The following is a 15,808-nucleotide window of genomic DNA, read 5'->3' as shown; positions in this document are numbered from 1 at the left end:
CGACAAAATCCTAATACTGGTTTTTGGGCAATTTTGTTGGCAGAATTTCTGTCTCTTAACACGTTTAATCGTTTCCCTCCCTCACTGGGACCGCACGACCGCCACGAAACTACTGTGCATGCCCCGGAAGAATGGTTCACGTTAACGTGTTAAAAGTTACACGCTCTTTGAGCCCGTAAACACTTACCTACCAGAAACCATTTCTACAATGCGTGCGAGCTAAGTTCCTTGTAAATCAAGATCACTGTTCGTAAGGCTGTCTATATACCACAGCCCGCTTTCGTCCCGCTTTAAGTGAGGAAACGCTCGCCCTTTCGAAACCGTTTCGCCTGTGTGCGTGCGCCGCGATTCCTCGCGAACCTCGATCAAGGTTCTGTTCTTTTTTTCTTTTCTTGCTGGGTTCCATCCCCCTCTTACAAGAGCTGAAGCAACCATTCGACGCCAGCTTCAGGCAAATTCATACCCTCAAGGCGCTTTACACACCGTTTGCCCTAACTGCAAGTGATAGTCCGCATACCCTGTTCAATATAGAAGGGAGGGCTCCCGCACGCCGCACTTCACCCCTACCCAACCCCAGTTATGAGCAGTGGATGACTCGACTGACCAGTTGGGACTCCTCTCACCAGCGATACCTGGTCACCAGGGCCTGAACTGACCCAAGATATCGGCGTTATCGAGAACAAGTCCCTCACATTGCGCGTGTCCTTACCATCAAGCTCAAATGACTTTTATGATTGGCAAATTGACTCTTCTCATTGGCCTTAAGCACCGACACACTCGCTTTTCTCAGCAAATGTTTACTCAACCAATCAATCAGTTGCTGGGCGGCAGTAAGCTGTTCAAGCGGGCGGGATTTTGTGTTGGTTTGGGATACAAGGGATAAAACTCTCGCAAAATATTAGAGCAACGCCGATGATAATTTCATAAATAAAATATATTTATTTCTTCATACCAAAAAGCACGACAAAAGATCGAAAGTATGCGTCAACCAGAGTAGCGGTGGTGTAGAAACAGATGGAAGGTACAAACCTGAAAAGATCATCACAAGGGGAGGCAGACGACAAAACCTCTTTTGACGAGAAACACAAAGCCGAGCGACATCTAGCTTTGGTAATACCTGACCAGGGAAGGTGAAAGGGGGCGGTAGCAACGACAATAATACTGGTGCAAAGAATAGGGTACGCAGTAAACAAAAAAAATACAGACAACTATAGGCGTGAAGCACCCAAAAACGGCAGCTTCTTCCTCAACGCCGGCGCTTCAGGTAGGTGGCTCCGAGCTTGTTGGCCAGGTGCTCATAATAATCCAGTGGCTTAGAAGCGTACGCATTAAACGCGGTGGATGGTACCACGGACCCCGCTCCGTACGAATACGACGGTGCACCGGCGCTGAGCTTGGCTCCATACCCGCCAGGAGCCGCTAAGACAGCGGGGGACGCGAAAGACGTCGCAGCGCCCTTCAGGAAGTTGACACCACCGCCGTATCCACCCTTAAAGGCTCCTCCGTAGCCGCCTCCGAAGGCACCGTAACCTCCAGGAGCCCCAATCTTGCGAACGACGACCCTCCGTGCGAAAGCAGGGCCGGAAGAGGCATACGGCAGAGATGGCACGAAGCCCGTCGAGTACGACGCTGCCGCAGGGCCGGCCAGTACTGGACCAGCGGCAAAGCCGCGGCGGAATCCGTAGACTGGAGGAGGTGGGAGGCCTACTGTCTGAACCAGCGGCGCGGCAACAGGTCCGGCTCCAAAAACGGAGGCCGGAATGAATCTCTTGAAGGTCGTCACTGCTGGCGGAGCGGCGGAGAATGTGGCGACTGGAGCTGGCGCCGAGAAAATTGGGGCGCGCTGTACAAAGGGGCCAGAAGAGACGACGGTCTTGACAATAGGACCCGGAGCAGGGAATACAGGAGCTGGTTGCACCACAGGGGCAGCAGGCAGAAGGGTTTTTAGGACAGGAGCGGCCTGTACAAGGGGACCAGAGGAGACGACGGTCTTGACGACAGGGGCGGGAGCCGAGAATACAGGAGCCGGTTGCAGTACAGGGGCAGCAGGCACTACGGTTTTTATGACGGGAGCGGCCTGAACGGCCACCGGGGGCGGTGCTACGGCGACCGTTGGCACTGGAGCCGTCGCTACGGGCACAACGGAACCGCCGCTGACGACGGTTGCCACTGGGGCCGGCGCCGGCACAACGGGTGGCTGGGGAACGTTGATGGAGGCTGCCGCCGGAGCCGAAGGCGCGGTTCCCGGTTCGTTCGTGTTGACGATGACGCGGAATCCGTTGGCGTCGGCCACGTACTTGACGATGCGCACGCGGCCATCGGCGTCGTGCAGCCCGTACGAGCCGACCTTGTTGCCGTACGCGTCACCGGTCTCCTGGCGGAAGGAACCACCCGACGTGTGCTTCTCCTCGTAGCCAAAGTCATAGTTGCCGTTCACCTGCGGTAGGATATGAATGATGGCAGACAGCATTTCGGGTCACACTTGTTTGCAGTCCATAGTCGCACGTACCAAGCGCGATGTGCACCCCGAAGAACAAAAACATTTTTTAGGGGTGCAGCCCCTTATGGGTTCGGACTGTAGGCATCTTATGTCGTCGTCGTAACCGCGGCCTCGTGTAGTCACGGTACTAAAACACCGGGGCACTAGTTTACGCCTCGCGCTAGAACGTAAAGCATACTAAAACAGCACCGGGACACCCGTTTACGCCACGCGCTGAAACGCTTCGTAATGCGTACTAAAAGAACACCGGGAGTCTCGTTTACCCTTCGCGCTAGAACGCTTCGTGCTTCAAAGACGCGAGACTTTTACACCAAAGCTGTATACCTCTACCCCCCAACGGTTTCATTTGCGGTGGCAAAACGCCAAGGCGCCAAGAATACACTTACACACTGCATGTTTCACCCCTCCCCAGGATTCACGTTAGTGGAGACGGCCCGAGACTTTCAGCCCGGTGGGGAGTTTCTTGCGGCGCACCCCACGACGAAACCGTTGGCTGGTAGAGGTAGAAAGATTTGCTTTAAAAATATAGAGAAAGCGGCCTACCGTGCAACACCCTGCATTTGGAAAAAGGTGCGTAATTGCCCGAAGTAACAGTATTTCCGCGCAAGCACGGTAGCACTTTGCATGTCATACGCTATGGTTAGGAAATACCTCTCTCTCTCTCCTTCGCAAACTACGTTAATTGGCGTGCGGGATCACATTTCAAATTACTCTGTCGCAATACGTCACCCGAATAGTCAAGCAACGCTACCAACAGGAAAAACGGTGCGGCTCGACTTGCATAATGAGCGTGTGTCGATCACGGCAGGTCTTCTAATCCGCTTGAACGCTGGGCTCCATCATTTACTGCATTCGTTTTGTGTGTTGCAGTTACTAGCGTATTGTTGGTAAGGGGGATTAAGTCGTTTTATCAAGAGAACCTTCAAGTTACGCTATCAAGCAAAGGGATGGCAATGCCAACGCTGCTGAAATGGTAACGAAAAAAGCGACGCTTGCCGCTACATAATCGGAGTTTCGACATTGTACATGTCCGAAATGTACTACGCCAGAAACGGCATCACTAAGCCTAACTTGGGGTGCTTTCGTAGAAAAGAGGAAGGGTTATCCTCTTGGCAAGATCGCCAGTCTCGCAGTTTTCGTATACACTTTTTCCATGTTTTGCCGCCCTTGGAATTCTTCAAACACTCAAAACCAATTTGTAGAATAGCTCCGTGTTAAATTTAAATCACGGTGAGAAAACCGCCCCGGTGAAATTAAGCAGTTTTATCTTTTTGAATATCTCTGCCGGTGCCCTGCGGTCTAGTAAGCGCCACAATGAACACCGTCCAGTACTTGAATTGCATGGCGGGTAAAAATGGCTCTCACCGGTCTTTATCTTTCCACGAAACCGTTATTTCGGGAAATTTAAAACATAGAAGCCCGCCGTAACGGTACGTGACCGGGTTTATTAACACAAAGGCGCCATTCTAACTCTGCATCCCCTCCCACGGCGTACCAGTGCCCAAGTACAGCTATGTAGTAAGCGGCAATTACCGGCCCTGTGAAGGAGTCGCCTCATTGTTCTGGTCCAAAGAACCCGGAGCGCATGGGAACTCGCGCACATCCGGATTTGGGAGCACCTAAGCGTTGCTCGCGTGTCTCAAGGCTGTCTGGCGCTAAGCCGTCATGTTTTCCATGACGGCACAGCAACCTGTGTGTGAGACTAAGAGCCCCTCATCCCTATCACGATCCTGTGGGCACCAATTAAATCTGAGAGACGTCTCTTTGTTCGTAAGCGGCGCAGCAAAGTAGAGCCACAAACCTGCTGGCTCATATTCATGACCAGCGGGCGTTGGTCGATGCTTGCTAGTGAGCTTTTAACGCGTAGCGTTAAGGGCCCCGTGTCGCAGAAAAGTCGTCGTCGGCGGCGGCGTTGACCATGAAGGAAAATTCCGTAGCGCCACCTTGCGGCGCCCACTGAAACACCCGGGATCGTAAAGCTAAAAAAACGTATTTTACCGTTTTCAGTTGTATCGCAAAGTTAGGCTGCTACCTAGAATTGTCAACGTTCCCACGACCAATCTCTAAGCTTTTTTTCTTTTTTTTTACGCCGGAGCTCTGGCGTCTACTGAAAAGTGCAAACACCTACATACGCTCTAAAATAAGCGTTCGGTGGCTTGTACAGTTGCTCGAATACATGTTTCGATAATATGTCTCGATAATATTGGCTAGCATACGTCTTGAGATCGGTGCACCGTCGAGGTTCCTGTTTCAGCGACCACGGCGGCTGCCCCGTAGGCTGGACCTTCGACTATGCCGCAGCTTGCTTCCCTCAGGAAGAGGAACAAGCACAGAAGGAGCACCTGCAAAAATAAAACAAAAAAGATGGGAAAAGTAATATCAGCAGTGTTGTAAAGACTGTATAAGTAGTAGTAGTGATAGAAACAGCTGCTAAAATAGTTTGGTCAATACACCCCTCCAACTGCGCTTTAAATTACCGCACCCCCACCCCAACATCACCATCATTATCATCGTCATAATCATCATAACAAAGTCCACTGCAGGACGAAGTCCTCTTCTATGGATCTCCAACCGCTTCTGGCCTGCGCTCCCTGGGTGTATATTTTTTTGCTTGGAGATTTTCTTATTTCGTCCCTCCATACAGTTAATGGTCATTGCTTCTTCGAGTCCCGTCTCTACCGCGGTAGCCACTGTGTCACCTTAATTATCCACTATTTGTGATTTCCTGGCCTTCCATGCCCATACCATGTGCACTTCTTTTCATTAATTTGATATATGAGCCTAAGCCTAACGTTTCCTTTGAAGTCTTCCGGTGCCAACCACTACCGGCAGCTTGAAGCACTATTAGAACTACCAATGGGTACCGGTTAAAGAAGCTAGACCACATAGTGTGGCGCTAGGCCTAACGTCCTATGTCTAGGCCTAACTTTAGGTAACTTTCAAACTGATTATTTCGGCATGCCAAGCAACGTTTACTCATTTAAGGCTGAGCTGCGAGTGCCAGTCGACGACGTTAGACCTCAAGGCGTGGCTTTAGGCCTAACGATGAGCCATTGTATACCCCTTCGTCCTGCTGCTGCTGATGATGATGATGTTCCTATTGGTTTCCCCTTTGAAGCGGGGTGATGACATGTCATCTTACCAAAAAGGACTAATATAACCATGTTTTACACTCTTGGTTTAATACTAGCGCTGCTTAGGGCAGGCACTAAAGCTTATTAGGCCCGAAATCCTTTCTTTTCCCTGTTACAGGTGGTAACTGTCCTAGGCAATATTCCCCTCTCTGCTTTTCGTCCACCAGCATTCTAATCTTCTTTTCGTCCCCTCGACAGCCTTGAAGTTAACTTCCTCTCTGATACCCTTAAATCCTAGGGCTTCTGAAAGCCCAATATTCCCTTCATGTACATTTGGATGGATACCCTCACATTCTAACACTATGTGCCGCATAGTTTCTGTTTCTTTTCCGCAGACCACACATACCCCATCATTTTGTGAATACTTCCTCACAAAACTCTTAGTTCGCAGGCAACCTGCTCTAGCCTCAAAAAGCAAAGCACTGCCCTGGGAATTATCGTAGAAATTTTCCTTTCTGATGTTCATCTTCTCAGCCCTGTACATCTCTAACGACGTTTTAGCTTCCATTTTTTCCCTCCATTTATTCGTTTCAATCTGCCTTGCCTCTTTTTTGGTTACCTTGGCTGCGCCAACCCCCCCCCCCCCCCCCCCCCCTCTTTCTCCGCATCAACCTTAACTCAAACTAACTATATATACACTGAAAGAAGCGGGAGGTTCCACCAACAGTTTCTGTGTCTACATCCGTGGAATCGATCGATGAGGCCGAACGGTGCTATCACTCTACAAAAAAGTGCGAAAAGAGAAACACGAGAGAGTGTAAAAATCAAGAAGGCGATGGGTGGTTGTGGGACAGCAGAACCACCTTCTGGCCATCATCGTTTTAAAACGTCGTTGAGATGCTATTGCGACACGGCGCTGCACAGTACGAGTAGATTTCTACGCTACCGTTGCGCACTCTCTACGCATTCTGATGGTTTTTCCTGGCGGACTTTGAATTTTTCCCTCTTATACCTACCTAGAGCATCCGCCTGCAACACCACCCGGCGAAAAACAATGGCCCGGCTCATTGTTGTACGCTCAACATGAATAAATGCTGCCGCAACGAGAAGGAATGCAGGCTACTCTTAGTGGTCTCTTTGTGCTAAGCACCAAGCGGCGCAGCGGTATCCTGCCGGCACTGCACGTCTCGTGAATAATTTATTGCGGAGAAGTGCGCTGGCTCTAACGTTGCTCTGATTTGCGGTGAGCACAATACTGAAGTCGAGGCGCAAATTATGAGTGTCTAACATTATGGCGGGGCGCTTTTCTCCGGGTTTTTTTCCTTGCAGTTACACCACCACGCGCTAAAAAGCCTCTTGTGTGCAACGCTTGAGCAAAACAGGCATATTTGCTTTGAAGGGGGAGGGGGGACAATAATAAACCTAGTAAAAATTTCATTTCTCAATTTTAGTACTAGATATACATAATCCGAGGAGCGAAACCTTGCAGCAGTAAGCGCAATCGGGTACGCCAAGACATTTAAATATAGCGACAAAGTCACGCCCATTAGTATTTAAAAGCAGCCTGCATGCGTGTAGAGGAGTTTTTTGTCGTTGATTTTACCGAAAAAAAAGATCGCTTTTTAAATTAAAGGGAAAAAATCCAAGTGCGCCTAACAACTTTATTAGGAGGTGTCAGTGCGAAAACATTGTGTTCAGCCGAACGCCGCTTAGTGTCCAGTTGAATACTGCAGCGTGCCTGGCCCGAAGTAACTGGTGCGCCGCTAGCTGAGGGGCGATCTGAAGTTGCCAGAGTGCGAAAGTCGGCGCGCTGCGGGTTGAAATCAAACTGTTAAGCGGAGGGTCTCCCTGCTTTTCTGAGTGGTTTTGCAGATACCCGCCCGTGCCTCCCTTTGCGTTTCACTCCTGAAAAACACGCTATAAAACGTGTCCCAACCAAACGGCACGCTACTTTTCTGTGTTTTATTTCCGAAGCACGCGCTGTGGAACGGCCCACAGGCCTGAACATCCAGGTACAGCTACAGACGTCGACGCCGACGCCGGACTTTTCTTTTTTCTTTTTTTTTTTTGTTCTCAATAATTTCGCATTACATGCTCGCATAGCGTATATGAGTTAATATTTAAGACGGCGCACCGGCAGAAAGGATGGACAATGACTGTATTACAACCATATGGACTCAATACTCCTGATTAGACCGTTCTACAATAACTTGCTTCAGGACACAAAATACATTGATGAAAAGACTGTACCATTCCAAATCCCATTTTAAAACACGATGAAAAGGTTGACATAACAATTGTTTCGTGAACTAGCCTACGTCCCAATTCCCTGAGGATTCACCACCTCCGACTTTCAACAATCATGTTTGGGCCGTGCTAACCCTCGGACTGATATCATTAAACATCCGGGCACCTTTGAAAACTGGTATAAGATTTGTAGGTACCTAAGCACGAAAGGCGTTTTGAATTCGCGTGACACTGTTTGCGACACTGCTGCAAGCCGACATACACACATTTTGTAACCATGTAAACAGCATTGTGTGTTTACAACGCTGTTAACATACAATTGTACGTTGTACAACATTTTCAAGCATTCCGCAGATTTACTAAAAACTCTATTACACTGTGCTTGCAAACGGTAGCAGAGAAATCGCATGAACTGTAGCAAGACACACAGCATTCTTAAAAAAGTAGGCGTGATTTTTTTTTTACATCTGGTCTTACACTTTCTCGGTTGTCGCGTGTTAGCAGCTGATTTGTTCTCTTTGTTTGAAAGATTGCTTGAAAAACAAGACCACGTGTGGCATGATCGTACAATTAATTAGCGCTGACTCTCCACCCACTGCTTGTGATCTTGCGAAGGAGGCGATCCTTCTTCCAGAGGGCTAACAAGAAAACAGCCATATTTCAATGCACCCTTCGAGCATATTTACGCGATTTGAAGCCTTACATTACGATGAGAAGTTACGAACACGTAGAATTCGCTGCAGGAAAACATCACATGTCAGTCGAACGAAAAGAACCAGCAATGAAATCGAGCCCGAGCGAAGCAGGCGGCAACTGCAAGTCCCTTAGCTGACGTCACGCAGACGCTTTTGACAGCGCCTCCCGTGATCGCGCTCTCCACCAATGGCGTGACCACAAGAGTTTCTGAACATTACCCAGATAGAAAAATTGGCGCTGTCATAGAGTGCCTTCGTGGGATTTAAAGGTGGTGTCTGAATAAAATTGGCAGACACTGGCGAGTGCATAGTGCAAGGGATTGGAGTTGCCCTCTCTGAAGTGTTTGCTTGTTCCGTGTTCGGCCTGCACCGCGTTATTTTCGCTGCTCTATTGTCCTGTTCTTAATAATTAAATAAAAGAAAACTCCGCTCGGTGTGTCAATAACTCCTTATGTATTAATGATGAAACCCCTCATAGGTCATTTGTCTATCACGGAGCAGTTGCTTTTGCGCCTTCCAAAAACTCGCTACGTATTAAAGCAAGTTTCAAGTTTCAAGCTTATTCCTCAATGAAGTAAAATACCTTTTAACATTTCTACTGGAGCCATAGCCGAAAGCTAGTATTGGGTCTATCATGACGATTGCGTACTTTGTGCGGCTTAGAAAAATGGCTCGAGCTTTTTTTTTTTTTGTGACTAACGCGAATTCTCCAGCGACGCAACATTCCCTTCCAGTTGTATGAGATGACAAAGCTTAATTTGCCTAGCCGCTACGCCATTTACGGCCGTGCCAATGCTGAACTACGCACTTCCCGTGATTCACACCGAGACACATAGGTCTTTTTTCGAAATCGCGTTGTGTGACAGATTTCTCCAGAGTTATGAGCGTGAACCCATTGCTGGCTGACTGCGCCACGGCCGTTGCGACTGCAAGTGCAAACTCGATATAGACTTCGTATAGCCCTGCATGAAGCAGCTTGATTTCTTGCATAATAACTCGCAGAACGCATAATGCGTTATCTGGTTTCTCTTGTTTAACAATGCGCACCGATTACGTCAGGCAGCTTGTCAATTTGTTCTACACAGGCAACCCCGTCCATTGTAGATTTTTGTTTCTAAACTTGTCTCGAAGTAATGATTCCAAATTATCTGGTCGTTTCTTATCAATCTTTTTAAACCAAAAAACAGCTATTGGCGCAAGCTATGCGCCCAATGGAGCCAGTAATCCATTGAGATTCTTTTTCTATTATTATTCGGTTGAAACCCCAATACAGTCGCACATAATGCCTTGCGTGAATCCGCTGAATTTAAGCCTATGAACAGGTTAACCTCCCCTCGTGTATTAGTCGGTGACATAAATAAATACTTGTATAAAAAATTGTAATGGCTAGTAGCATATAAAAAGGCCGGAGGTAAGTTCTCAAATATTACATTTTAATTCGGCTGTTTGATCTGTTAGAATAATATCCCTGCATTCGCCGGCTGCATGGTGTAAGCGAATATGTTGTTAAAGATAAGCTTTCATAACGCAAAGCCGCAGGCTTTCCAACTCTCAGTCATTAACGCTGTAATCAATGGTACCTGTCTTGAGATAGCCATCGCCGGTGTGTATACGTGCGGCTTAATAGGTATCCGAACCGCCTTACATCTGGCATCCCGTCTGTCTCTATAATAATGAATCATATGAAATATGTCGTCATTGCAATCTGAGAGAGGTAAATTAGTGTTAGAAGCACGAGAGGTATCCCTTTGAAATGGGGGTCTTTAATTTGTCGACAACAGCACGCCTGCTTAATAATGAGAGTAGTGTGGCAAAGTTGAAAGTTGGGCCCAGTCGGCGAATCTAAGAAAACAAAGACGCTCTGAAGGTGGCAAAACAGAGAAGGTGGAGATAGAGCGAGCGCTGTACAAACGGAACAGCACCCGCCTCGTCTGCCTTTTTGCATGTTTCTGGCTCCGCTTTCGGACTCCTGTTTTCAAAAACTGAATAGTAGTACCTGTGAAGTCACAGCGTAGCGTTCGAGGTTCCTTTAAAATGAGAGAAAGTGTGCTCAATGCGACAGCAAATTCCATGGCTACATGCAGTATCATTAATTGGTTTTATTAAAATTAAAAATTTCAGTTTAGGCGTCCTGAAAAAACTTAAAATTATTCCAGACACCAATGGGCAAGCAAAGTTCCCAATGATGCCATGTCTGGTTTGGCGTAACGTCCTACACGGTAAGAAATGCCTACAGCAACATGGGTGTTTTGGTCTCAGCCCTATTCTATGTTTGAAGGAAGTGAACGAAATCAGGAATTATTGAGGTTAGGTTTCAGGAATTATTAAAGAATTATAGAGGTTTTTTTATCCCCCCCCCCCTCTTCTGTAGGAAACATACATTCGAAATTCTCTCCTCATATCAGTTTTCAGCCCAGTTCTTGAGGCTCGAGGTTAGGATCTCCACTGACTATTGGGACAAAGTCCTGCCCGTACTCTTCTACCACTTCCACTTTACACACTGGCTAACAAAAGAGGTTTGTCATTGTTTGGGTGTTTGACAACGCTGGTATTTGTTTTTTTCATTTACTTCTAAGCTTGTTACTAAGCTTCAATTAAGCATCACAGACTGAGATGCGGTAAATGAAGAGCGTGAAATCTTACAGGTTATAATAGCATAGTATCAAAGTAGCCAGCGGTGAACAACTCTCATTAAAATATAACAAGGTCGTCATTAACAAAGAAATCTACGCGTACTGCTCCGTCACCAACCGTGTGCTGACGATTGATCCAGTTGACAATAAAAACGAAAGCGAATCTATCACAGACCATTCTGGCTCGACTGCGCAAGCGTGTTCATAGCAAAAAACAAAACCACGACATACTGTGAGGCATGACGGTTCCTTCCTGCTTTGTAAGGTAAGAAGTGTGATGGGCGAGCGAGATTCTCTGTCATCTCTTATTGAAACGTATGCTGCAGATTTTGTCGTATTAACAGAGGCGTAGTTTTCTGCGAAAGTTCGCAGCTCTGAAATTCTGACTTGCGAGAAAAAATTTAACTTATATCGCGGCGGCCATGGACTGCGTTCCGGAAGCGGTGTCCTTACAGCCGTTGCAGCCGAACTAGCCTCCGCGCCCAAAGGCCTCGCTTGCCCTTTAGAGTTAGTTTGGGTTAGAATTCGTTTACGCAATAAGGGTGTCTGTCATCCGTATTGCGCGCTACCGGCCCCTTATATTCCTGATGGTTTTTTATCAGATTTGTATGATGTTCTTAACACGTTGCATGTCAGGGTCCCGGTCTCGCATACCATTCTTTCAGGTGACTTAATTTCGCCGGCATCAATTGGAACTTGCCTTCTATGCTTTTCGCCTCCATCAGAAAAGCGGCCGCCGCGGCCGGGAATCAAACCCGCGACCTCGTGCTCAGCAGCGCAACGCCTTAGCCACTGAGCCACCGCGGCGGGTGGCTAACGTTTATTGCATAACATGCAATGCTAACTGCACTCTCGGCTATCTACCGTAATTACCCGATTCTAACGCGCACTTTTTTTACGGAAAAATAGGTCGAAAAATCGCATGCGCGTTAGAATCGGATACGAAACCGGAACTGCCAAAACAATGAAAAGTTCGTCCCGCCCATCGCCATCGCCATCTCTAGATGGCGCCAAAGCTTTTAGCAACGATTTTTCGGACCCATGGGCCCTATTCTCGACTGCACAAATTGCCGGCAATTCAGGCAATTTTCCGGAAGTCTTTTCTGATTGGCTTTCAAATTAGGTCACGTGCTTCCGGTTGACAAAGCGGTTGTGTGTGCTGTCGTCATTTTGACGTTTCATGTCGTCTACGGACACCAGTTCTAAAGTTTGCCTTATTTCTCGTTACTAAAGGCGCATAATTCTTGGCCGGCAATGAAAAACCAGACAAAATGCGGCGGACATGACAACGTAAGCCTGTCTTTGCTATTCAACAACAATACTGCTTGTAATACACACCCCCTCTGTGATTGGCTGAGAAGGCGTGACGTAATTTAAACAGTTGGCGGGAACGATTACGTGATGTATTGGCAACTTCAGCCTGCGTAAAAGTGACGTAATGCTACGTAACAGCTTGAAAATGGCGGCTGTTTTTGCCGCAAAATACAAGCAAAATAGGGCACAATATTGCCCGGCTTACGGTGCCGCGAAATGTGCGGCAATTTGCAGCAGGCGCAGTTTCGCATGCGCGCTGTTTAAAGCGTGTTTCCTACCGAAACAAATTATAGTTTCAACTGCTTCCAAGTCAGCGATCATGGAACATACAAATAACATGCAGTATTTTGCTTTTATGTTTGGCAATGAAATAAAAATAATTTGTTTGGCGTAACCGCAACATAAGAGGGCAGTACAAGCCTCTCCATGCCAAAGAGAACCCAATGCGTGGCATTTGTCCATACTTGTCCTAGTAAGCTGTTGGGTCACATGATCGAACTCAAGAGAAAAATAACAATGAAAAGTGACTATTTAGTTCATTACAGCGCTGATTGCAGTCGAGCTTGACGAATGAGTGAATCGGCGACATCGGTGCGCTCCGCGGTTATCAGGCGTAGCGCTTCGCTGCTCTTATGTGTCATAGAAGCGATGGTCGCGGCCGTCTTTTTCTGTGATCACGCCATAAACTTGTAACATAGCAGCAGACGATGGCGTGGCGGCGGTGGCGGCAGGGAAGGTGATAACGCAACAAAGATTGCATTGAAGCAGAGAGCCCAGCTATGTTACTAAAAGCGATTGAAAGTGATAAACAGATACGGTAAAAAAACTTGTGTGATGTTCTTTAGCTCGACATCCGCCTTTCGCTCGCTTTTGGATCAACGTTACTCGATCGCCTTGTGGTGTTGACGCCAAATTTGACCTACAGAAATGTGTTTTTCTTGTCAGCCTCAGCTACCGCGTTAATTTTTATAGTACATGCCAAGTGTTTTTATATCTTTCTTGCACAATGTTTGATACCTTGGTAGCGATCTTTATGAGTGACTCGTCAAATTACACTGCATGTCGTCATAGCTATAGGTGCAGTACGTCACTGATTGCTTACGTCGTGCTTACGCAAAACAACATGGGCGAAATGCCGGCAATTTGTGCAGTCGAGAATAGGGCCCCAGGAAGCATAGGCGCCTAAGCTTTTCTATCGGCGTTCACACAAACCGTGAAATCATTCTACTTGCGCGATCGATAACAGCAGTGGCAGCAGCGGCTCTCACGCGTTCAAAACGAGCGGTCATCTGAAGCGTGCGCCTCTGGAAAGCTCGCAGGATGGGCGTGCCAGGCGTGGACCACGATCCCATCGACCATGGTTGAACGTCCGTTATGAAGTGTGGCATCGCGAACGCGCTTGACGCTACCAAGGACGAGATGTTGTGGTCAGCGGAGAGCGACGAGGAGTGAGATGAGTGACATTACTTCGAGAAATAAATCGCCCGTTTCTCTCGCATTCGTTTTTGTTGCTCACAAAGTTCCGTGCGCGTTACAATCGGAGGTGCAAGTTTTTCGTTTTTTTTGCCGGGAAAATTGGGTGCGCGTTAGAATCGGAGGCGCGTTAGAATCGGGTAATTACGGTATTTCGAAATTTTTCCCTTGCTCTGGTAAACCTTAAACTTCTTCTTTACAAGATATTAGTGCGGTCAAAGCTTGAAGCTTGAATATGCGTCATCTATTTGGGATCCTCACCCTAACATACCCATAGATAGCATTGAATGTATTCAGAATCACTCTGCACGTTGTATTATATCTAGTAATTTTCGGACTGCAAGTGCCACGTCAATGAAAGCAAATCTCAACCTCGCTCACCTTTCACTACGACGCAAAATTTCACGTCTGTGTCTCTTTCATAAGATCTAGCATGCTATCAGAGCCCTCTCCGATACATTGTATTTGCCCCAAACTTACATATCATCCCGCAGTGATCACCAACACAAATTCGGCATTCCTTTCATCCACATGAACCAATATTTCAACTCTTTCATCCCCAAACCTTCCGGCGACTGGAACCAACTCCCCGCATTCATGGCTTCGATCACAGACACCCACGCCTTCAAAACGGCCATTTCTAGCTCTGAGTTGTAATTTACTCTAACACTGCCTTTTTGTTGTATGTTTTTATTGGTTAGCCTACTTCACTCTGTAATGCCCAGTTCCTTGAAAGTAAATAAATGAAAAGAAATAAAAAAAGAACTGAAACTTGTCCTGTCTCACCCTTCCCCTCTGCAGCCTTTGTCTGATCGCAGCTGCATCGCCAATGGTCGCTCTGGTCTTAGCGCTTCTCGGCTCAGAGTGTTTTGCAAAGGGACGAAAGTGAATTGTCTATTGTTATGAAGAAAATATTCACCATTGAAAAGACCAGTAACTATCGTTCACTTTAACCAGATACAGTAAATCCTTGTTTATAACGAAGTCCTCTGTACAAGAAATGACTTCGTTGTAAGCGGTATTTCGTTTAATTTACCGGGTATCATTTGCTTGCTATTCACTGCACTAGCGACAATGCAACACTTCAAATTAAGTGCAATTTCGAATAAAGAGATTTCGTTCACTGTATTTACTAAACCTGTTAGGCCGATCGCACTAACAGCGTCTTTCGATAACTTGTCAGGAGCTGTACACAGTCAAAAAATAAATTTTCCTCCAACACCATGGAACTATTATTAATGCCAAGCTCCGTTCACTTCAGTTCACTTAATTAACTTTTGTTGAGTAATACGCCAGCGTTTTCTCTCAGCAACGACTCTAATTACAGAAGCAAAGCCCACAGCGACCGGCCTCGACCCCCTGAGTACCCTAGTTACGCTGAATTCAACCAATATTTCGTTAGCACTTATTTGACCCAGACTCCTAACCCCTTGGGCATTGATTCGCATCCTATCAGCTGGTTACACTGCACTACAACTTACCTTCATGACTTGGACGGACCGTTGAAGAGACGAAGTAAACCGAAAATCCACGTCCGCCGCGCGTACTCCAAGTGGCGCGGGGCTCAGTTTTAAAACGTTTTATTCTACCTCTCTCGGACTGAGTGTCGCCTTATATACACATACATTAGCTAAGGCCCCTCCCGATCTCGTTAAAATTCCGAGCAGGAACCGTCTCGCACAATGCGCGCCGTCATTCTTCTGTCCTCGGCAGGCACCTTCGCTTTGCTTCAACATTTGTTCCGCTGTGGTGTGTCTGTACGTGCGTGTTCGCTGTCGTTGGTGCGTGCATTTCTTTTTTTTTTTTTTCACATGCAGAATGCGTGCGGCACCCTCCTCAAAGTCCGCCTGTTTCCACTCTCCAAGAACTGTG

At 47.2% G+C, this 15,808-nt stretch overlaps 1 protein-coding gene across 1 annotated transcript in view; it reads right to left on the bottom strand.

Annotated features, from left to right (window-relative positions):
* The window catches only part of LOC144153145 (uncharacterized), a 34,210-nt gene extending 18,659 nt beyond the window's left edge, over nucleotides 1-15,551 (bottom strand). The window contains exons 1-3 of the mRNA XM_077684796.1: nucleotides 15,418-15,551; nucleotides 4,717-4,842; nucleotides 1,252-2,437 (exon numbers count right to left, since the gene is read on the bottom strand). Coding sequence (XP_077540922.1) covers nucleotides 1,252-2,437; nucleotides 4,717-4,842; nucleotides 15,418-15,423 — 1,318 coding nt within the window. The 5' untranslated portion in view covers nucleotides 15,424-15,551. The remainder of the gene's footprint in view (nucleotides 1-1,251; nucleotides 2,438-4,716; nucleotides 4,843-15,417) is intronic.
* Nucleotides 15,552-15,808: the final 257 nt, after the last annotated feature.

Source organism: Haemaphysalis longicornis, unplaced genomic scaffold, assembly GCF_048455015.1.
Source record: "Haemaphysalis longicornis isolate Haplotype H1 unplaced genomic scaffold, Haemaphysalis longicornis Haplotype H1 scaffold_9, whole genome shotgun sequence".
In the NCBI taxonomy this organism is placed as follows: Eukaryota; Metazoa; Arthropoda; class Arachnida; order Ixodida; family Ixodidae; genus Haemaphysalis; species Haemaphysalis longicornis.
Note: the sequence above shows the minus strand (reverse complement) of the source record. Positions and strands in the feature narration are given on the sequence as shown.